This window comes from Paramisgurnus dabryanus, chromosome 21 (assembly GCF_030506205.2).
Source record: "Paramisgurnus dabryanus chromosome 21, PD_genome_1.1, whole genome shotgun sequence".
Taxonomy (NCBI): domain Eukaryota; kingdom Metazoa; phylum Chordata; class Actinopteri; order Cypriniformes; family Cobitidae; genus Paramisgurnus; species Paramisgurnus dabryanus.
Window position 1 is genome coordinate 1,200,601 of NC_133357.1, and position 22,475 is coordinate 1,223,075.

A 22,475-nucleotide genomic window follows, 5' to 3' on the forward strand; every position below is an offset into this window, starting at 1 on the left:
GTATCTTTATAGGGCGATGTCGGGCAGCATTTGTACCCCCAGGATACAAGTTACACCTCATTTCATTCTCCTCAGTTTGCCTTCCAGCCTCTTCAAACATGGTAACCCACATTTTTCCATAAAATCCTCAGACCTGGCAAAGTGTGGGAATTTCTGGAAGTTTTATCATCCATTTTACAAATTCCATAGTAAGTCTGATTCCTTAGAAAAGACATAGCAATCAAATTCAGATCAGTCTGAAGACTTTGTCAAGCCAACATAATAATCGGCTATCGCATCGGTGGAAAATTTTCATATCGGTGCATCTCTAATTCTTAGTGGATTTTGCAGTCAGATGGCAGCTTGAATAAATTATGGCTATTGACCAATCTTTTTTGGGCCACTAAAATCACAGCTCAGTCTTATCTCTGAAATAAATAACACATATAAACACTGTTTTTGAAAGAAATACTCATACCACAAACACACTGCAGAGGAATGCCGGACTAAAGGTGTGGCCAAAAATGTTCACTTCAAAAGATGTTTATGTTTTTAATTTTTTGTATTTCTTTAGATCCCAGCGTGAGCGACTTCCTCATAACTCATCCTGTCTTCATGCCCTGCAGTCAGCTCTGTGCCGCCCTCCAGCATCAATATCCTGACCCTGCTAAAGCTTTTTATATTCTGTTTGATATTGATCTTCATTTTTTTGGTCTAGTTTCTCAGGAGTGTTCATCTGTATCTGTGTTTTTGGACCGATATTGTTCTTTAACTGCATTTGCACTTACCAAGCAGAGCCGTCCGAAGGCTCAGATCTGGAGAAAGCAGCGTATGCCCTCAATACCAAGCAGAAGATTGTTAAACTGGTGTGTCATTGGGTGGCTCTTTATGGTTTGCTGCTGAGGGACGACCCTGTGGCCAACGAATTCCTGGAGGTTAGAAACACCACAGTTATAGTTATTATGAATGCATAATATCAGTATTGGCCATTTTTCCACATAAAATAAATATTAAAAGTAATATCAAGGCTTTTTATATCAAGCATCATTTTTATATCAGTCATTCTTAAAAGTTACAGTGCTTCTCCATTAGAAGAAAGCTTAAGATGTTTAAGGGATAGTAAACCCAAAGAGTACGAAGAAAGATATATTTTGAGGAATGTTTGTAACAAAACTGATCAGAAGCCCCATTGACTTCCATAGTAGGATAAAAGAATACTATGGAAGTGAATGGGGCTTCTGATCGCTTTGACAGTATTTTGATGTTTTGGTTTTAAGTGAAGTGAAAGTGGTGCATTCTAGATGAGTTTTTGTGCTTACTAAGTGAACTAAACCTAATACTTACTTTAAATACCTTTATTTTTGTGACAGAAATTCAGAGAGGGTGTGATGGCTGATTCCAGACTCTCCAGCATACTGAAGGAACAACTGAGGGACCGGAGGAAAACCAAAATGTAATACACTAACAATACACACCCAAACTCAAATATAACATCTTTGAACAACAGATATACAATCAGATTTGAGTCCATTATAGTAGCAAAGTCAATGTAAATGTGTGTAAATTGATCTTTCCTTGGTATATAATCTTAATCTCACTGCATAATCCTTCATTTATTCACTCTCTGTACAGAACAGAAAATGGATGCCACACTTTGACGAAGGTAAGAGGCTCCTGGGGTTTATTCACTGAATGGGAAAACTTGCTGCGATAAGAGGACAATAAATCCTCAGAATGAACTTTATGACACTGCATGATAAACACGCTCGCTGGTGGAAAAGTCAACAGCTTTACCCAGAGCCCTTACACAAATTCACAGAGCAAAACAAATGTAAACCCTGAGCACTGACACAAGTGTGCACTAATTGTAGGTCAGCTTTATCCACCATCATATAAAATCCAGCCAAGCGTTATATTGTTTTCAGTGCATTTGGGAGCAAGTGACAATTACAAATTATGGAGAGATTTTAAGATTTTTTAACCATGATGAGTTGCCCTGGAAATTTATAATGGGTATTTATAGCAGTAATACAAGGTCTAAGGTTAACATTTCTTAAAGTTACCTCCCACATTTGTTCTACACATAAATTACAAACATAAATTTTTATTGCAATATGTGTGTATAGTGTGTAAGTGATATAATAAATAAATACCGCAAGTCTCTGAATCATTTGCTTGATAAATCAGGCAACCATTTAAGTCCTTACAGTACAAACTGTGGGAAATAAGCCTTAGTGCTATACTAGGTACAGTAGATATAAAGAATGCACCCTAAGGAAGGCTTTCATAATGCCGTGTGAACCACCAAATTTATCTCTGATTCCTGAAATTCTTTAAATGAGAACAAGCAGCTGCAGGTTATTTTTTCCAGAGGATGAAACCATAATATTATAAATGCTGCCCATCACAGTCTGTCTACAGCTCTGCTAATTTTCTGTTGAAAGCTTATTATATATGTTGATAATAAGCATTAATATCATGTATGGTCTTTTATTTGTTTCAGCTGAATCAAAAGTTTGATTGGTTTTCTGCTTACGAGGAACCTGTGGGGAAATTACGATCAATTAGAGCTCAAGACAAAGGTTTGTATTTATACTTCTATAAAAGTTAAAGTAAAAACTCATCATACAAATAAATAACATTCCCAAGCCATACAGGAGCACAGATTAATAGTTTCATTTCTAAATCAAGATGTTTGCATTAAATCTCTTGCACGATTTTGTTCAAATGTACTTACATCATCCTAAATGTTTTGAAAATAGCTTTCCATTGATGTGTGGTTTGTTTGAATAAGATACAACTATCTGGGATTTGTGGGTGCAAAAAAATCACTTTTTAAGTTGTAAGTCCTTAGCAACACATATTACTAATGATAAATACATTATTGATATATTTATGGTAGGAAAGTAACAAATATCTTCATGGAACATGATATTGACTTAGGGGCGGTTTCCCAGACAGAGTTTAGGTTAATCCAGGACTAGGCCTTATTTATATTAGGTAATTTAAGAAGTTTTTACAAACATACCTTACAAAAAACACTAGGTGTACATCTTAAAGAGTAACTAAACCCTAAACCAACTTTTTTTAGTTAATGATCTGTAAGAATGAGGCTTTATTAGTGCTGTTCATTGATTTTAGTAAGTTTTTTGACATTTAGATATAAAGTGTTTCAATACTGCAATATATGGTGTAAAAACGTCTGAGTGCTGCCCTCTTCAGGTTGAACGGTGGCTATTGCAGTTGAATTTTCCTATTGGATGTTGGGTCCAAAAAATGACTCGTGACGTAAGCAGTTTCAAGCTCACCACGCCCTTGTTACGATCTCACCACACACTTGATATGAGCTTAGTTCGTCCCCTCTATCTCCGTTGGGATCTGCCCACTTTTCTTGCATTTTTCAAATATTGCCAGTGGGTGGAGTCAGGCTCTGACCAGGGGTTTAGTTACTCTTTAAAGGAATAGTCCATTTTCTTAAAAGAAAAATCCAGATAATTTACACACCACCATGTCATCCAAAATGTTGATGTCTTTCTTTGTTCAGTCGAGAAGAAATTATGTTTTTTGAGGAAAACATTCCAGGATTTTTCTCATTTTAATGGACTTTAATAGAGCCCAACCTTTTAATACTTAACTCAACACTTAACAGTCATTTTTGACAAGAAAAATAAAAAATATGCTCTTTTAAACCACAACTTTTCGTCTAGATCCGGTCGTGATACGTCAGCGTGACCCCACACAATACGTCATCACATCAAGAGGTCACAGAGGACGAACGCGAAACTCCGCCCCAGTGTTTACAAGTGTGTTGAAAGAGGACCGTTCCTACGTTGTTGTATGTCAACTGATACTAATTAATGTCTTTGTGTCAGTTTATTGTTTACAATGGTCCGCAAATGTGCGTTTCATATATGTAACACGTGACCTCCCTACGTCACTACGCATTTACGTTAGGTCGCGCTGGACTGGACCTAGATGAAAAGTTGTGGTTTAAAAAAGCATTTTTTTTCTTGTCAAAGATCAAGACCCGTTTGCCTCGTTTGGGATCGTTTATAGTCCTTTGAAACTCCGTTGAAAAAAACTGTTAAGTGTTGAGTATTTAAGTATTAAATGTTGGGCTCTATTAAAGTCCATTAAAATGAGAAAAATACTGCAATGTTTTCCTCAAAAAACATAATTTCTTCTCGACTAAACAAAGAAAGACATCAACATTTTGGATGACATGGTGGTGAGTAAATTATCTGGATTTTTCTTTTAAGAAAATTGAATATTCCTTTAACCCTTGTGCATTGTTCAAATTTACTAACTTTCGTGTTGTTAAAAATGACAAATTTTACATCTTTGCAAAAGGAAAAACCACCAACAATCAAACATGCATGATAGTAAGGTGTCATGGCTCTACAATCAAAAAATGCTGTTATAATGGAAGTCAATGGGGCTGCACAAAAACTAAAAATGCATCAAAGCCGATGTTTTTACTAATCTAACATGCCCAGTCCACAATCATTGTGTGTTTTTCCCCTAATATTTGACATCACTTATGAACTTGGCAATTAAAGAGTTAAAATCAAGGATTTTTTTGTAAAGATTTGGTAGTTTTGTTCAGTACTGAGGTAAATGAAAGCAGCTCAGGCATTTTAGTCTGGGACTATAAGCCCTGTCCGGGAAACCACCCCATATTATCCTAATGATTTTTGGCATAACATTTTTTTGGGGCATAATGTATAGGTTATTAAATTTTATTTCAATACATCATCCATGAACATAATTTGTGAGTCCCGTCAGATTGATTTCTATCGATCATTTCATGCTCTTTCACAGTATCCGCTAAACCGTTGTTGTTGATTAGCAACTTCTTTTACGTAAATTTACCTAACATAGTTTTTGTTTTTTATCTAAATCCCTTCATCGTGTCTGTTACAGTCTTGTATGAGATCGTTAAACCAGACCATAAAGTTGTAACTCTAATGCTGCCAGTCGATACCTCAGTGAAGACCATTTTGTCTACATTAGTGGACCCTGACAAAAACTATGTTCTGGTGAAGATGAATTCCTCAGGAGGTAAGCTAACAGATTCCTATGTGTTGCTTGTGTGCTAGAAATGTTTTGTTAGGGTGATGGTGTGTATAGTCACTTATCGCACCTGCTAGCTTTTTAATCTTTCCTGCATCTATCATCTTAAAGGGACACTCTCCCTAGAGTTAAACAACTGATTTTTATCATTTTGGAATCCATTCAGCTGATCTCCAGGTCTGGCAGTACCACTTTTAGCATAGCTTAGCACAGTCCATTGACTCTGATTAGACCATTAGCATCGTGATAAAAATGACCAAAGAGTTTCGATATTTTTTCGATTTAAAACTTGACTCTTCTGTAGTTACATCGTGCACTAAGACAAACAGAAAATTAGAAAATAAGTTGAGATTTTCTATGCAGATATGGATAGGAACTATACTCTCATTCTGGCATAATAATCAAGGACTTTGCTGCCGTAACATGGTAATGATATTACGCAGCACCTGAAAATAGTCCCCTTGATAACTTTCAATGGCATGAGGACTGTTTTCAGGCACTGCGTAATATATCATGTCATTTTTTAGCATGATGCTAATGGTCTAATCAGATTCAATGGATTATGCTAAGCTATGCTAACAGTGGTAGCGCCAGACCCAGAGATCAGCTGAATGGATTCCAAAACGGTAAAAATCTAATGTTTCACTCTAGGGGAGCTTGAAAATGAGCATATTTTCAAAAAAAGTGTAGTGTATCTTTATTGCCCAAGGGTTCCACCTAAATGTTGTGACACGGCCAATTACTGGTCAAAAGTTATAAAGCTAAGCATAAATGTAAACCTACATACATCCTTTGAATTACTTTTTTGTAAAATACCACTGTTAATGCTGAACCAAACTAATCTATTTAACCCTACACTGTGATTGCTATTGGTATATTTGGCTCTATACCAGAGGTTTTCAAACTTTTTTGAACCCAGTTGTGATCTCAATTATTTACTTGAAGTGCCCCTTGAGAATCTAATGGCACATTTGCATGTTTAACTTCAAAAACATTTATTTTTCATCTGTTTTTTACCTGTTACTGGACCTTCATCTGGTAATTATCCTTTATTGATACATAAAACATATTTGCATGAGTATATATGTAAGGAATAATTGACGACATGCCATTGAATTATAAGAAAATAATGCACACTCAAGGTGCAATGCGGCATGACGTGAAGCGGAGTGCCGTTACACCGCGGGTGTGCATTATTTTCAAATAATTCAAAGGACCGGAGTCAATTATTCCTCTTATACCACAAGCATTGCTCTGGTGCCTATTTTTAAGACATTTGACAAGTTAGGTGTGCGGTTATCAGAAATGAATGCATACCCACGGAACATTTCTCAGCCAATCAGAATACAGCATTCAACAGACCTGTGATATATATATATATATATATATATATATATATATATATATATATATATATATATATATATATATATATATATATATATATATTTATTTATTTATTTATTTATCCCCAGCGAACCTAGCGAAACCCCCTGTCCTATACTACTATCTAAACCTGACTTGATTCAAGTTTTTTTGTTGTTTGTTTTTGTGTCTTTTAGACAGAGTCCAGCTAAAGTTGGAAGCCAGCGCAGTGTCTGCATCTCTAGGAGTGAACGAGAGGCTTTTTTTCTGTTCTGCAAGCCAAGTGGAGCAACTGGTGAGAGACATAATTATCACAGCTACAATATTTATTCACTTCAGGTCTACAATTCTGATCTAATGAACTGTAAAAGATGTCATTAAAGCTCCTGAATGTAAAAAGTTATGCATCAATGAATGAACCTGTAAAAATGTAACATCATTAATGTAATGCAAATCAGCCATTCTAGATGTTTGCATGCACAATTCAGTCCTCTACCTCTTCAAAATAATGGACTGGCAAGTGGCTTTAATTTTAGCAGTTATCACTGTATATCTCACCTTTGTTTGGTGTTTGGTAGCAATACAAGAAATAAAGTGATGCACCTGTATTGCTCAGTGGTAGTACATTGTGTTAACAGCGCAAAAGGCCATGAGTTCGACACCCAGGGAATACTCATACTGATAGAATATATACCTTGTAAAATGCACTGTATTGGATAAAAGCATCTGCCAAATGCATACATGTAAATGTACATTTACACTTAATGTCCACTTACACTAAAAATGCTAGGTTGTTTCAATCAATACTTGGGTAAAATATGGACGGACGCTGGTTTAAATTAAGCTAGCAAGTCCATATTTGATCCGACCATGGGTTGAAATAATCCAGCATTAGTGTCGTACTACTCTAGACATTTAGCACAGTAAACTGACCATAGATTTGTATCTATGAATCTATTTCATAAAAGACTCAATATGTATTTTAATCCTGACAGACCCCTGTAATGGAGCAGCTCGGTCCAGAGAAAAACACCATAGACACTTTAGATCAGATGTGTTCCAAGGACATCGCAGGCCAGCTCACCAGCTACGACTGGGAGCTCTTCAAGGCCATGCACGAGGTGAATGACACACCAGAAATGATCACACAAAATAGTTCTTCAGACATCCCAGCTAACAATTTTTGGTTCCCAAAGCATTCCCCTAACGTTTTTTTGTTCTCAAAACGTTCCCCTAATGTTAGTTTTTGGTTTTCATAACGTTATTTTCCAAGGTTTGTTTTTGGTTAGCCAAGAAGGTTTTCTTTACAGAAATATAACGTTATTTTAAGGTTAGTTTAACGTTCCCCTAACATTAGAATAACGTTCTCATAACAGTAGAATAACGTTAGGGGGGACATTATTTTTAGGTTAGTTTAACGCTCCCTTAACTTTACAATAAAGTTTTTATAACATTATGGGAACGTTAAACTAACCTAAAAATAACTATATTTCTGTAAAGAAAACTTTTCTGGCTAACCAAATAGAAACTTTGGAAAATAACATTCTAGAAACCAAAAACTAACGTTAGGAGAATGTTTTGTGTTTGCTGCAATTCTGTGGTCTCAGGTTTAGTAGATTAAGATGGGAGATTTAATAAACAAACTCAACTACAGCTCTGGATGAGCTACATGTTGGACCACATAAGTTTTGGTTAGGAAAACGATCTGAGAAGTGTAAATATGTTCTCGTTTTATCTCATTACCTCATTTTTCATTTTATAGATCACATTTGCGATTCATATCTCTCTTATTAGTCTGTATGCTTATTAGTCTGTTATCAGTACCACCTCGCACATTCAGGGACAAAAGCGTCATAGGATGTGATCAGTCATGTGTGCAGATTATCGAGATAAGAGTGAATGAGTAAAATACTTCATAACCAAGTCTGGTTTTACTGTTGCTGTGATAAACACTTGAACAAAGTGTCTGACGCCACATTGTCCGCTGCTCATAAATACCTGGATAAGTGTAACTCAGATGAATGACAAGTGGATTCATATCAATTACTTTTTGTCCTTGTTTTGAGTATACACAATCTGATCATTTCACCTGATATAAGCATGGAGCTGATAATATCTTGTAAAACAGTAACGTACTAGCTTGTAGTATATATATATATATATATATATATTTTTTTTTTTTTGTCATATATATGACAAAAACAAATCATATCAATAAATGATAATTTCAAAAAGCCACTATAAAATCTGTTTGCCTTACTGTTGTTGATTATAGATATTTATTTTTACAAGGTCTTTGTTACTATGATGTCAGTGCATTTTTGTTTACATCATATGTTTACATTCTTTACATGTTGTTTTAAACCTGTATGAGTTTCTTTACTATACTGAATACAAAATAAATTTTTTCAAATGTTTGATAAAGATGGTAAGCACACAGCTGACGGTACCCATCGACTTCAATACACTGCAAAAAATGTCAAATTTAAGTTATTTTGTGCATAAAACAAGCAAAAAAAATCCGGCAATGGGGTAAGCTAATTTTTCTTGATTTTTTTCTTGAATTTGGTGTTTAAGAAAAATTTTCACGATTTTTTGCTCACCCCATTGGCAGATTTTTTTTTTTGCTTGTTTTATGCACAAAATCAATTAAATTTGATATTTTTGGTCTAAAAACTAGACTTATTTTCTTGGGTCGTTTTGCTCATCAAGAAAAAGCATCTTAATTTAAGAATTTTTTGATATTTTTTACTGAAAACAAGACAAAAATACTAAGATTTTTTTCTTGAAAATAATTTTTTGCAGTGTAGTATTCGTTTTTCCTACTATGGATGTCAATGGGTACCATCAACTGTGTGCTTACCATAAGAAAAAAAAAATTCTTAACAAAATTTTAATTTTTTGGTAAACTATACCTTTAATTGTTTTATTTGAATTATTAAAAGCATGCTAAAATTAGTTTGCTGTACTACAACAGGTGGAGCTGGTCTACTACATTTTTGGACGGGACAAGTTCCCAGGCACCACGACGGCTAACCTGGAGCGTATTGTCCGTCGATTCAATGAAATTCAGTACTGGGTAGTTACTGAACTGTGTCTCTGTGAAGACCTGGTCAAGAGAGCCACGCTACTGAAGAAGTTTATCAAGATAGCCATTGTGTGAGTATTCTCCAAAGTCTCAAAATTCAAGAACTGCCATTGCATCCCACAACGATTTACACTAATGAATAAACATACACAAATACACTAACACTATACAATACACGTCCATTACTTACATGCACATTTATGCATTTGGCAGATGCTGACTAAAAGTGCAAGCATATATTTTAAACAGTATAGCTTTTGCAATGCTAACACAGTATAATGCCATACGACCTACAGGACCTTTAAAATCCAATCACATATTTACAGTGAAATAAGCACATTTTTTGCTTTGCATTAATAATAGTGGCGGCCGGTGACTTCTTTTTTCGAGGGCGCTCGATGTGAAGTTCGTCATTACATGTATGTAGCGCATCATGTGTGTGGTTTGTAATTTTAAAATGTGTGTTCTACGCCTCGAGTGAACCTATGTTCATCCCGTGTTTTGTCAAAATAAGTGCCTGCTGCAGACGCGTCTAAAGGGTTTATGATAAAAGAGACGCTCGCGTTTGCCAGATCCTCGCATAATGTCATGCGTAACCAGAGTTTACTGTTAAGGGAGTGTCTTGCGTGTATTTTGTGAATGTGAGCGTCTCTTTTATCATAAACGGTTTTGACGCGTGTGCAGCAGGCACTTATTTTGACAAAGCACGTGACGCACATGGTGCAACAAACACATATTTTGAATTTGCGTCCCTCGGATGAGCAGTCACGAGCCGCCACTGATTAATAAGTGAATATTGTCTGATGAGCATCTGGTTTGATCTATTTCAGTTTAAAAGAGCAGAAGAACCTGAACTCATTTTTCGCTGTGATGTTCGGCCTCAATAACAGCGCAGTTCTAAGGCTAAACAAGACATGGGAGGTAATGGAGAAGTATATTTGTGAACTATCCCTTTAAGCATGGATTTCAAAACTTTGCTTAGGATCTGTTTAATAATGCACTTTTGTCGCTTTTAGTTCTGTTAGTAATATAAAAGACATCATTAACAAATTAAATCTGTCAAATAATTTAGAAAAACAAACAAATAAACAGTTTGTTTCATTTTGTATAACAGAGACTTCCAAACAAAACCAAGAGGATCTACTGTGCATATGAAAGATTAATGGTAAGGGCATGTTTGCATACCGATTTGCTTACAGATATGAAGCATTACATGACCTATGTAGTTTATTAATCCTTATTGAATTGTGTTGTAGGATCCATCCCGTAATCACAGGGCCTACAGACTGACTGTATCTAAACTCAGCCCTCCATACATTCCCTTCATGCCACTGCTGCTTAAAGGTACACTTCTCTCTCTCAGTACTGACCATCATTTACATTCATCATGGCTGTAATGGGAACCGTATTGTTTTTTTAAAAAAAGAATAAAAGTCTCTGTGGGTCTCTACTGGTAATGTGTTGGGCTCTTGGTGGATGTTATCTGACAGATGGGAACCAAGACAACACTATTAAATCCTACAGGAATAAGACCCATGAAGGATTTTGTAATGGTTTTAATCGTAAACAGTCGGTAGTGGTATTTGGGAAGGAAATCATTAGTTTTATGACTATTTTAGGACTATTTGCTGTTCACAAGCTCAGGATAACAAACTTCCCAAGACGACATGAATTATAGTGTAGTTAAGATAGTGAACTGGAGGACAGTAGTTGACGTAATCTATATCCTGCTCATTTCTCACTGTAGACATGACTTTTATCCATGAAGGAAACAAGAACTGCACTGATAAATTGGTCAACTTTGAGAAAATGGTGAGTTTGTTTACTTACACGTTGACTTGATCCGTGCTAAAGTCTTTTTGTAGATGTTTGCCTTCGATTTGGTATCTACTCTGATAAAAAAAAAAGATGATTTAATATTTTTCTTTCACGTCGTCTACAGCGTCTCGTTGCCAGGACAGTGAAAACAGTGCGGGAATGCAGAAGTCAACCTTACGGTAATATTATACTCCATCTAGTGGTGCGGGTCGCACATTACAACGACTCTAATAATTGGTTGTGTTCGGCCTTCATTTGTTGCTGCGCATATTGACCGGCTTATGACATCAAAGTACCGCGAGAGCGGGTCTACACTTAAAGCAAGATTCGCTCTCGCGGTACTTTGATGTCAAATGCTGATAGGTAGGCGTAGCACATTCAATTAATGTACAGGAACACCGTAATGTTTAGACTAGTTTTTAAAAATCGTTTTTAATCTGTAAACCACTATTTTTGTGGCTTTTTGCTTACCTCACGTAATCTTGCAAAAACATTTCTGTATTTTTCATTTTTGCAGTGCCTTCATCTCCTCAGAAGGGTCTGACAGAGAGAATGTTCTTGGATGCCCAGGCTATACGAATATCAACATGTATGTTTTTTTTACTCTTAAATCTTAATTTCTTAATAGAAAACATACAGCCGCATTATTCATCTTTTTCTTATCTGTCACAGATTCAGATCAGTCTGTCAACCTGCGCAGTCCGACCAATATAAGACAGTACATTCAGAACCTCAATGTGATTGACAATCAGAAGAAACTCACTCAGCTTTCAAGAGCCTTGGAGCGATGAGAAACCGGCCTTTCTTCACCACTGCCCTGCTCCATATTGGAGAATAAATCCCACCCATTACTTTTCAGTTGACTGATGAAATCCATGATCACCCTATGTGTGGTTATATGGTGTATAATCCAGTGCTATATGGACTATGTTAAGCCAAGCACTGAATGTAAACATGCCTTCGCATGCATGCCGTGTCTGACACACTACTACACTATGAGCAAAGAATTAAACTTTAGTGCTGTTGGCATTTACTGTTATTTATAATGTTTACACCATAGCTTTGCCTTTGGTGAGTTCTTGATTCTTGACTGATAGACTGTACTATACACAAGAGTTTAATATAAACACATATGTAGACATGCACATGAAGTAAATGTAGTATGAGTGGAATAATTGACAATTATTCTGGATATAACAGTATTTTTGCCTGTCTAAATGTTAACCTGCTAGCTGCTCTATTAAGTAATTCAAATACCACTTGCCTAAACCGATGAATACTATGAAGAAGTGCATCAGTTTTGTAGACCGTATATTATATAAAATGTATATCTTATGCATTTTTATTATGAAGTGTTTATTTTTTAGAAATAAATTATTGACTTTTTGGGTATGGTTTGTTTTATTGTAAAATAATATTGCTTAAATTATTTATTAATATTAACGAGGGTTCCCACGGGTCCTTGAAAGTTTGTGAATCTGGGGGGAAATTCAAGGCCCTGGGAAGTTTTTGAAAATATGGACACATAGATACAGGTCATTGAAAGTGCTTGAATTTATTTTATGCAAGAAGTTGATATTATTCCCTGTGTGGTGTAGGATAATATCATATAAATTCTAGACTTTTTAAGCATGCATGCTAAATTGTTCACTCTAAACGCTTATATCTTCAGTGGGTGATTCTCACGAAAACTTGGTTTTAAAAATGTCAAGCATGAAAATGTAACAATTGCTTAAATTTACTTTTTTTCCCACCAGACATTGAAAAACAAAGTCTGGAGTAAATGGGAACATTAATTTAAACACTTTTACTTATCATTTAACACTTTTTGTAACATAATTAAAAAAATTAGTCCTAAAAAATATCATTACCGCAACAGTCAGAAAACATCAACACTGACATATTTTCAAAATGACATGACAAACCTGAAAGAACATAATTTGGAGATTCTGCACATGCATTAAAAATCAAAGTATTATGCTTCTATTAATTAAATTAACATTTAATAAGCATCTGTTGCGGTAATGATAATCAAAATGTCGTGTAAGCATTCTGACAAGACAATATTTCAAATTAACTGTAAAAAAATGATCTTACCTGGTAGCCGTCTTGAAGTAACTGGTCCATGTGCTTGGTCACTCAAAATCAAACTTTATTAAAATTCTGTATGTGTGCTTAAACTGTTCTCAAAAAGTGTTGCGGAGGATGAGAACATCAGGCATGGACACATCATTTTTCAAATTTTTCTTCATTATTATTATACATGAATATTCAGAAAATATTTTTTCTGTCATCTAAAGTAGTCTAGAAAAACATCCATTTATTTTTTTTCTAAATATTTTTGTGTTAATTTGATTAAATTACAACATAACGCATGTTCAAACACAGCCGGACACATTGCGGTAATGAGAATTTCAGCAGAAAATGAGATAAAATTGACAAATTATAATTTCTTACGTTGAATCACACTTTGTGCAAGGTAGAACACAGTATTGTGTTAATTCTGATGCTTTTTAATATTACTATATTACACATTTTATAGCTAAAATCATTAGTGCCGTGGTGTTTCAATGGTTTCGTGAGAATCACCCCAGTATGCAAATGTTGATTCATACCAAAATGCTTTTTTTCATACAGTACTTGTGTTTGACACATGAAAACGTCTCAGGTTACGTATGCAACGGTTGTTCCCTGAGAAGGGAACGAGATGCTGCGTCTCCCTGGCCGTACTTCCTGTGTCCCTGTAACGCCGTCTTTAGCAATATTTCAGATAGTGATATACTTTCTAGCTCCCGCGTCACCCTGTCTTTATCGTTAAGCTTCACCATTGGTTGAATTTGATATACACATTCAGACACACTTTGATATACACATTCAGACACACTTATCCCCCTGGAGGCGTCCCCAAAGTGTCACCGAAGTGACGCAGCGCAAGTTCCCTCGAAAGGGAACTGTAACAATGTATCTTAAAAGGTAACACAATGTAACCTTGCTCTTACTTGAAATGTGTCCCCACATTTAGTTTTTGAATTTGAGGGTATTGGAGCTGGAAAGTCCTTGAATTTGAAGTTAACTAAGGTGTGGGAACCCTGAACAACATATCAGAGTAACAACAACAAAGAATTTGTAAAAAAGATTTATTTTAAAATGCAAACTGGAAATACAAATAATTACTTGAACATCCCTCTGTTTCTCCCCAATATGGGGTGATGAAATACCGTGTGAAATCATCCGAAAATTACAATAATCTCCTCACCACACATATTTACAACTCAAAAAAAAAAAAAAAAAAACAGGAATTTGGGGCAGTTTTATAGGATAGAAATAAAAAGACATACCCAGTGTTACCTCCTGCTTAAATGCAAAAATCAGTAAAATTTTTGGAGGAATAAATAATGTTTTGGAAAATGTACATAAGAGATTTAAAATATCAAAAAACATCACTATGGTATCGAGTGGTGTCTGTGTTTGTTGGTTTTGTGCCATTATACGGCGTTAATCTGTGAGCGGCCCAGTAAAATAAACTCTCATGAAAAATCAGTGACAAGAGATTTTGCTTGTGACCAATTACTATATTTTTATGGCACAATCATATTCGTAATATACACAATCATACAACTAAAAATGGTCTTTTCCCCCAAAATGCACTATTTTTGTAATTCTGAGAGAAAAGATCGACTCCAGTATTATATTGTTTCACAATTATCCTAACATCTGGGCTAATTTCAACCCTCAAACTGGGTGTTGTCTTTAAATTTGCAGTTTTTGAGAACCTTAGTAAAATAAAGTATTAATACACACAACAATTTCTTTTTTAAATGAATAGATAAAACAACAATATTGCACTTCCATACAACGTCCTACACATTCCACACTTGGAACCGCTTTCCCTTTCCAAGTGGCTTGCTGAGACAAGAATTTCATGATAGGTGATTGCCGTTGCTCCCTATCTTGTTTGGCCACTTTAGCACCATGAAGTACAAAGGCATTTCGACTGTGGTGCCCCACAAGCTGAGCATTTGGACACAAACACACATACAGTATAGACAAAACAAGAACTATACAAGTGTATCTCAACATTCAGTCCCTGGTTACTGCCACCTCGGAACGAGTATGCGTTTAGTCCGTTGTTTGTGTTTATGCGTGTATGTATATGCAAGTGCACTGACAAACAGACTTTGCGCAAATCTCATTCCAAGTCCACGGCGGCTCTCCGCGTTCATCCACAGAAATTCAAAGGGACGACCGAGAGGTCCACGTGGGAAGAAATAGGCTCCCAACGCTCTTTGGCCCAAAGAGTCTATTAGTGTAATGGCAAAGCACAGCTCTGCTTCAAGGCATTTGCGAGGTTTCACAGGCTCGATGTGGATCCAGTTGTGTCCCAGATGACTACTAAGGCAACGCTACTGCTTGTTACTAATAACTTAGTAAGGTAACAGAAACAGCTGACAGTCAGCAGGGATCGGCGTTATGAGCGCAACATCGCCTTTTGTTAAGGATCCTTACAATGTTTCCATGGAAACGCATGGTACTGGACCTGTGTGCCACGGTATCACCTGAGACCGAAACCAACTTTTTTTTTGGTAAGAGGTGACTGAGCTGAAAACTCAAATCTCATTCTTAATGAAAACCTTTGCGAATAAACTTTCCATCAGAAATCACACAAAACATAAAACATTTACAATGTCTTTGTTTAAAAAAAAACTAAAACAGCAGGAAAATGGAGATGAGGGTCCATGGTGAGGTATCCTACCTCATTCTCACGTTCAAACACAACAAAAAAAAAACGTGTCAAAGTCTTTGGCGTTTTGGTAATGATGTAGGGACTAAAACTAAGTGAAAACTTAAAGTAAAAATCAGTATTAGTGCAGTCGAGTGTCAGTCTAGGGCAGAATCTGTAAGAGAGACTCTCATTGGTTGCTGCTCTTTTTCAATAGGCAACTGATCCTGAGCTTTGGTTAAGATTAACCCAAACTGTTTGCGAGTTGTTAGGCTATAAGTGGTGGTTAAAAATCGAAACCCACAGCAAGAAAAATAAAATAAACACGTGTGTCAACATTCATTTGGCTTTAAGTCTTTCGGGTCTCATCGTCTAGTGCAGTACGGTGAAGATCCAGTGATCTTTTCTCCATCTTTTCTCTACTGCAGTCTAGTCTATGTTGTTTTAAACAGCAATGAACCTTGTCTTTTGATGGCCTCTGGTTAAGAACATTCTTTGGTATTTGTTCTCTGAATGCTTTCTTGTTTAGTTTAGGCCTCAGAGGTGGCTTGAGGTTTCAGCTGGGCCTTTTCCATAGCAGTGCCGTAAGGAGTTCTCTTGAAGAAGCCGAGCTACGGGATTACAAGAGAGAGAGAAGAATGAGTTTAGGAATAAACCCAAGTATGAGAATTTGCAAAGCGAATGACAAAGGATAAACATGAGTTCACAAAAAAAATCAATAATAAGTAAGGGTACGGTTACACGACACCCATTTAGTACAAGTGCGTTTTTACAGCAGTTCTGGATCTGTGAAAAGGACTAAAAACGCTGTATTATGCGTGCCAGGCCAGTAGATGGCGATATTACTTTGTAAAGAAACACTACGCGGATGCGTGCATATGCATTCTTCTACAGAGCAAAGCGGGTGGGCATTATTTTTAAATAATTCAAAGGACTGGAGGTCCGGTGTATGTTTATTGAAAAATAATGCATACCCGTAGAACATGTCTCAACCAATAAGAATAAAGCATTTAACATCCCCGTGTTATAAACTGAATTAACACACGCACATGACATCACCGTTATTACAGATTCGCATTTACGTAGATTACATTAAGACGACAAGGTGACATTTACAAAAAAATACAATTTGAAACCCATCACAAAACCCTAAAATGCTGTTCTCATTTAAACGAAGAGACATACCACAAAAACGTTCCCCTTTGCCGTTGAAAACATTGTCGTGTGACAGCCACTTATAGTTTGGTTAGTTAACTCATAAACTAACTGTAAACAGAATGGCATCACCCACCTTGTAAAGGACATAAATGAGCAGGGCAAGCAGTAGAAGACCGGCGAGAATAGCCAGAATGATGATCCACAGAGGTACTGCATATGTACTGCTTACTTTGTTCCAGACCACGGGAGTGACAACCTACAGAAAAGAAAGAGTGGATTATTTGAATTAATATTGGCTAAACTATATATCTGAAATCATATCAATTGATTCTTGGTTAAAAAACAATTCATTTATAATCTATTTGTTGAACAAAATCCTTTCAGTAGTTTATCAAACAAAAAAATGCTCAATTCTTAACAGAGATCAGGTAGCTTTACCTGCTTGCTTAAGCTTTTGGAATAACAAATTTGATGATATAGTATGGGAAGATTTCTGGCTCCTTCAGAAATTAATATTTTTACCTAATAAAGTTGTTGAGATTTCTTTTTAAATTATTCACAATTGCTACCCAGTTAATTATAACTTTGCTAAATTCAATAATAATATTTCCCACTTGTGCACCTTTTGTCATCAGGCTGATGAGACAATCCGACATTTATGTTGGGAATGTTTATACTGCAAAATATTTTGGGTTGACGTTTCAAATTTTGTTCAAATTTCTGTTTAATTAAAAAAAATCATGTTTTTTGGTGAAACTGAGATTAGACCCCTATCACTTTAAACGTATTCTTAACTTGCTGCTTCTTGCTAAATGTTATATTCACAAATGCAAATTTTCAAAGAAAACTCCTCCTTTTTCATCTTTAAGAAAGATCTTGATATACATTTAATTTCCTTGAGAAACTCAAAAAACACTGTTGCTTGTAAGACTATGGGGTCAATTCTTTAAGCTAGTTTAACTGTCTTTTATTTATGTTTTTGTAATGTTACCCACGACATTATGTACTATTTTCTATATATTTTATTGTTCTGTATATTTTATTAAAGCATAATAAAAATGGACAAAAAACAATTGTATGAAGTTTACCTTTTTGGCACCGCTTGGATTCTCCTTGGGTAAAATAGCATAAGGCATCTTTTCAACTTTGTAACTAGCAAGACACTCCAGAATAAAGCTCTTGTGTGGATTCTGCAAAAAAGCACAAGACGACACATTTGATAATTAAATGACTTATAAATTGAATTAAAATGTATTCATTTAATTTTATTTTAATATACTGTAGCGCTTTTCACAATTGTTTAATTGTTCCAAAGCATACTTTTTACATTAATAAAACAAGAAAAAACACAGAAAAATCAAAGGACAACAAAAGTAGCAAAGTACAGCAGCTAAGATTAAACCGTACTAGTGAGCTGATTAATAATGTAATGTAATTTAAGCCAATGTCAGCTGACTCCCAAGAGGTCAGGAGAAAAACCCTGTGGGAAAAAAGTCCTAGGGAGAAAAAACCCATAGAGAGAGAGAGACAGACTGACTTAGCTCATTCGATAGAAAATACTATATATTAAATACTGTCTTATAAAATTTTTAAAAAATTACATTAACAGAAAGCGGTTGGTTGTCGCTGGGTAGACTTATGCGATCCAGTAGCAAAAATACTTTATATTTAAAATACCATATATTTAAAATACTACTATTAAGTAGGCTAGTATACTATAAAATTTTATAAGAATTAAAAAAAATAGAAATTAAAGCTGCGCGGACATCAGCTGGGCATCACAATGATGGGTGGCCAGCAGATCAGTGGTTTTTATGAGTGGTCAGATGAGTTAAATATTAAATTCTCTGTCAATCCCATCTATGGTCAGGTGGGGGCAGTATTGCCTCACTAAACCTCAATGTTTCAGCTGTCTTTGTCTCTCTCACTTTGGCCTTCAGAAATTCCAATCTGCTGAGCTCTCAGAATCGCCTGGTAATTCATTTTCAATGCACTCACTTTATAATCTTTGTATTGGCTTAAACTAGAGAGCATGTAAGGCATCTTTCAAAGACTCTTGTTTGGAGACGTCATCTGACTTTCTTCAACAAGGACAACTTCCTAAAACAAGGTGACCTTGCCAGGAAAAAAACTCTAAATCAATATGATCATAAACAGACTTTATAATGTCAGTGTTATATAAAGTGAGCTGTTTATAAAAAGCTCTTTTTTGAGGTTTAGGAGTCTGAAATAAGAACTTTTAAAAGCACAATCGCCCCAAAAAATGGGTTTGGCAGCTACTGCACTGTAAAAAAAAAGTTAAACAATTTCAACTTGTTTTTATAAGTTATGTCAACTTATCACAAGTCAAAACTTAAAATAGTAAGTTAAATTGATTTGCAAAACCAAGTTGTTTTAAATGGGACATTTCACAAGACTTTTTGAATGTGTCGAATAAATCTTTGGTGCCCCTGTATGTGAAGTTATAGCTCAAAATATCATATAGATAATTTATTATAGCATGTTAAAATTGCCACTTTGTATGCGTGAACAAAAATGTGCCATTTTTGGGTGTGTCCTTTAAAATGCAAATGAGTTGATCTCTGTACTAAATGGCAGTGCAGTGGTTGGATAGTGCAGATTAAGGGGCGGTATTATCCCCTTCTGACATCACAAGAGGAGACAAATTTAATGACCTATTTTTTCACATGCTTGCGGAGAATGGTTTACCAAAACTAAGTTACTGGGTTGATCTTTTTCACATTTTCTAGATTGATAGAAGCACTGGGGACCAATTATAGCACTTTAACATGAAAAAAAGTCTGATTTTCAAGATATGTCCTCTTTAACTGCATTATTTACAGTGTGTATTATCAAACAGATATGTCAGCGTTCTCACCTCCATAAATGTTTCAGCCCAGATCCGTGAGCGAACATGCAGTATGGCACTTGTACCTCGCTCCAACAGGCCGACGTTACACGTTAAAGTCCAGCAATCCACGCTGGAGCAAGACTAAAACATCAAAGAAATAGAAAAACAGTTAAGTACCCATGTAGTAGTGCCAAACAAAAATCTTTTAGACCCCTTTTCTATTTATAAGTTCAATAAACTCATTTGTAAAAACCCCTGGAACCTGTACCCAAGGTTGGAAATCAACGGTTTACACAAATGGCACAATGAGGTTTACAAAACCACTTTATATAGCCTTATTTGCATTTCTGCCAAAACTTCATGCCAGCAGGGAGTTTAATAAACAAACACAATACAAGGTCAGAAAAGATTTAAACAAACAATAGATTCAGAACAAACAATGTTCATTGAATTTGCTTGGCAGAAATAAATAAAAGGCACAGCTTTAATTCACTTAAAACAAAGACAAATGCAAATCCGGATGAAGAGATGAAACCATGAGACGGATGGCAGCATCATGAGCCAAAAGCAGTGACAAAGAGCCTAATGTTAGAGTCTAATGCATCGACTGCTTTAAATTAGTGGAAATTGACTGCTTGAGTCACAGGACTGTAAACTTCTGCTTAGAGTCGCCTAAAGCCAAAATTCCAACCCTCCAACGCAATAACATTGAACTCCCTGGTTTTTACGAGATGTACAATTGCGTCATCATCACATCCCTGTAATGTGTTGTGCGGTTCATTAGGCTGATGAAAGAATAGTCACAGATCATTGCAGATGACCACTGCGTGTGGGATCTTCTAAAGGTTTGAAGCTATTGAGGAACAGGGATTGGACATGAGAACTAGTTTGCTTTCTTCAGTGCCGGATTCAATAATGCCCAAAAGCACATAAACATGAATCTTCTCAATAAGATACTGGGTTGTTTGCAAGCCATGGTTGGGTAAAATATAGACAAAGCCAGTCATTGTGTTTAAATTAATTTCTGCTGGGTTATTTCAACCCATTGTTGGGTCACATATGGACATTTACTGTGTTAATATAAACCAGCATTCGGGTTTATGCATATTTTATCGAAACACTGGTTGTAACAATCCAAAAGTTTTAGAGAAAAGAAACCTGAAAATAAGGACAAAGCTTTCCTCGAAATATCTTACTATACGAATTGTCGTTTTCCACATTATTATAACCACAAAGAGTCATAATTGTTAATGATAATGCTAGAGCTGCCGAGGCGTAAGCGTTAACGCTTCCCATTCACTTTTAATGGGTGACGTCATGCGTTGGCGAATTGAATTCTGGATCCGTTGGCGCCGCGACAGTGCCATTGCTCACGACAGAAGTTTTGGCACTTTTTTCAACTTTGCAAGGGGCAACGCGTGCGTCAGCCAATCAGATCGCCTTATGCAAATAACCTAGGCAGAGTCAGCCAATTACGTTTATGGAAGACCGGAGCATAGGTTGTGACCACTGTGATTGCCTGTTGGCCACGCTTCAGACAAGCCTTCCGTTAAGCGTTTACGCCCCGTGTGAATGAATCGTAACTGTGGGTTTACACCAGATGCGAGTTCAACGATTTGCGCAAATAGATTACATACAAAGTCAATGCAAAGACGCGATCAGATGAGTCCTCGCGTGGGGCGTTGCGAATGACGCAATATGGGTGGCACTATTCGCCTCAAATGCGTCTTCACCCAAGTTGAACATATACAACTCGAGCGGATAATTCGCATGACACTAAGTTAAATCCCGCGAGTAATCTAGAGCGAGCAACGCAATGCGATTGCACGCTTCGCGTTTGGTGTAAACCCACAGTGAGGCATTTGGGCCGGTGCGGTAGACGCCATTCCGCCTCATTCGCGCGTCTGGTTACTGTGGGTTTACACCAGATGCGAGTTCAACGATTTGCGCGAGTAGATTACATACAAAGTCAATGCAAAGATGCGATCAGAGGCGTCCTTGCGTGGGGTGTTTGCCGTAAAAACACGCGCTATTCGCCTCAAAGCGTCTTCGCCAAATTTGAAAATATTCAACTCGAGCGGAAAATTTGCATGACACAAAGTTAAATCCCGCGAGTAATCTAGAGCGAGCAACGTAATGCGATTGTAAACCAACAGTTAGCGTGAATGGCGCGGATTGAGCGTTGCCGCGGGAAACACGCAAGTTGAAAAATGTGAACTTTGGCGGAAAAACACGCCGCGTTAACCAATCAGGAGCTTGCTCTAGTAGTAACGTGATTACAGGAAACGAGTGGAGTCGCAGAAGCCCCTCCCATGACGTAAAAAAATTTTTTTCAAAATGGTTTTTAATTATTTGGTACTCATTGTCATGGATCTCAAGATGTTACAAGCCATAACAATATAATATTTTCTGTAAAAGTGTCT

General features: G+C 36.2%; 2 protein-coding genes across 4 annotated transcripts in view; one reads left to right on the forward strand and one right to left on the reverse strand.

Annotated features, from left to right (window-relative positions):
* Nucleotides 1–12,713, forward strand: part of rapgef3 (Rap guanine nucleotide exchange factor (GEF) 3) — a 43,058-nt gene extending 30,345 nt beyond the window's left edge. For all 3 annotated transcript variants that reach the window (XM_065285397.1, XM_065285395.2, XM_065285396.2), the window contains 16 exons: nucleotides 554–632; nucleotides 764–914; nucleotides 1,350–1,432; nucleotides 1,612–1,642; nucleotides 2,483–2,561; nucleotides 4,903–5,040; nucleotides 6,615–6,712; nucleotides 7,413–7,538; nucleotides 9,395–9,576; nucleotides 10,336–10,426; nucleotides 10,620–10,670; nucleotides 10,762–10,849; nucleotides 11,253–11,317; nucleotides 11,448–11,502; nucleotides 11,841–11,912; nucleotides 11,996–12,713. In XM_065285397.1, coding sequence (XP_065141469.1) covers nucleotides 554–632; nucleotides 764–914; nucleotides 1,350–1,432; nucleotides 1,612–1,642; nucleotides 2,483–2,561; nucleotides 4,903–5,040; nucleotides 6,615–6,712; nucleotides 7,413–7,538; nucleotides 9,395–9,576; nucleotides 10,336–10,426; nucleotides 10,620–10,670; nucleotides 10,762–10,849; nucleotides 11,253–11,317; nucleotides 11,448–11,502; nucleotides 11,841–11,912; nucleotides 11,996–12,114 — 1,508 coding nt within the window. In that variant the 3' untranslated portion in view covers nucleotides 12,115–12,713. The remainder of the gene's footprint in view (nucleotides 1–553; nucleotides 633–763; nucleotides 915–1,349; nucleotides 1,433–1,611; nucleotides 1,643–2,482; nucleotides 2,562–4,902; nucleotides 5,041–6,614; nucleotides 6,713–7,412; nucleotides 7,539–9,394; nucleotides 9,577–10,335; nucleotides 10,427–10,619; nucleotides 10,671–10,761; nucleotides 10,850–11,252; nucleotides 11,318–11,447; nucleotides 11,503–11,840; nucleotides 11,913–11,995) is intronic.
* A 1,730-nt stretch (nucleotides 12,714–14,443) lies between these two features.
* The window catches only part of itga5 (integrin, alpha 5 (fibronectin receptor, alpha polypeptide)), a 60,630-nt gene continuing 52,598 nt past the window's right edge, over nucleotides 14,444–22,475 (reverse strand). Inside the window, exons 27-30 of the mRNA XM_065285394.2 lie at nucleotides 20,080–20,193; nucleotides 18,290–18,391; nucleotides 17,335–17,457; nucleotides 14,444–16,654 (exon numbers count right to left, since the gene is read on the reverse strand). Of these exons, the coding sequence (XP_065141466.1) occupies nucleotides 16,574–16,654; nucleotides 17,335–17,457; nucleotides 18,290–18,391; nucleotides 20,080–20,193 (420 nt within the window). The 3' untranslated portion in view covers nucleotides 14,444–16,573. The remainder of the gene's footprint in view (nucleotides 16,655–17,334; nucleotides 17,458–18,289; nucleotides 18,392–20,079; nucleotides 20,194–22,475) is intronic.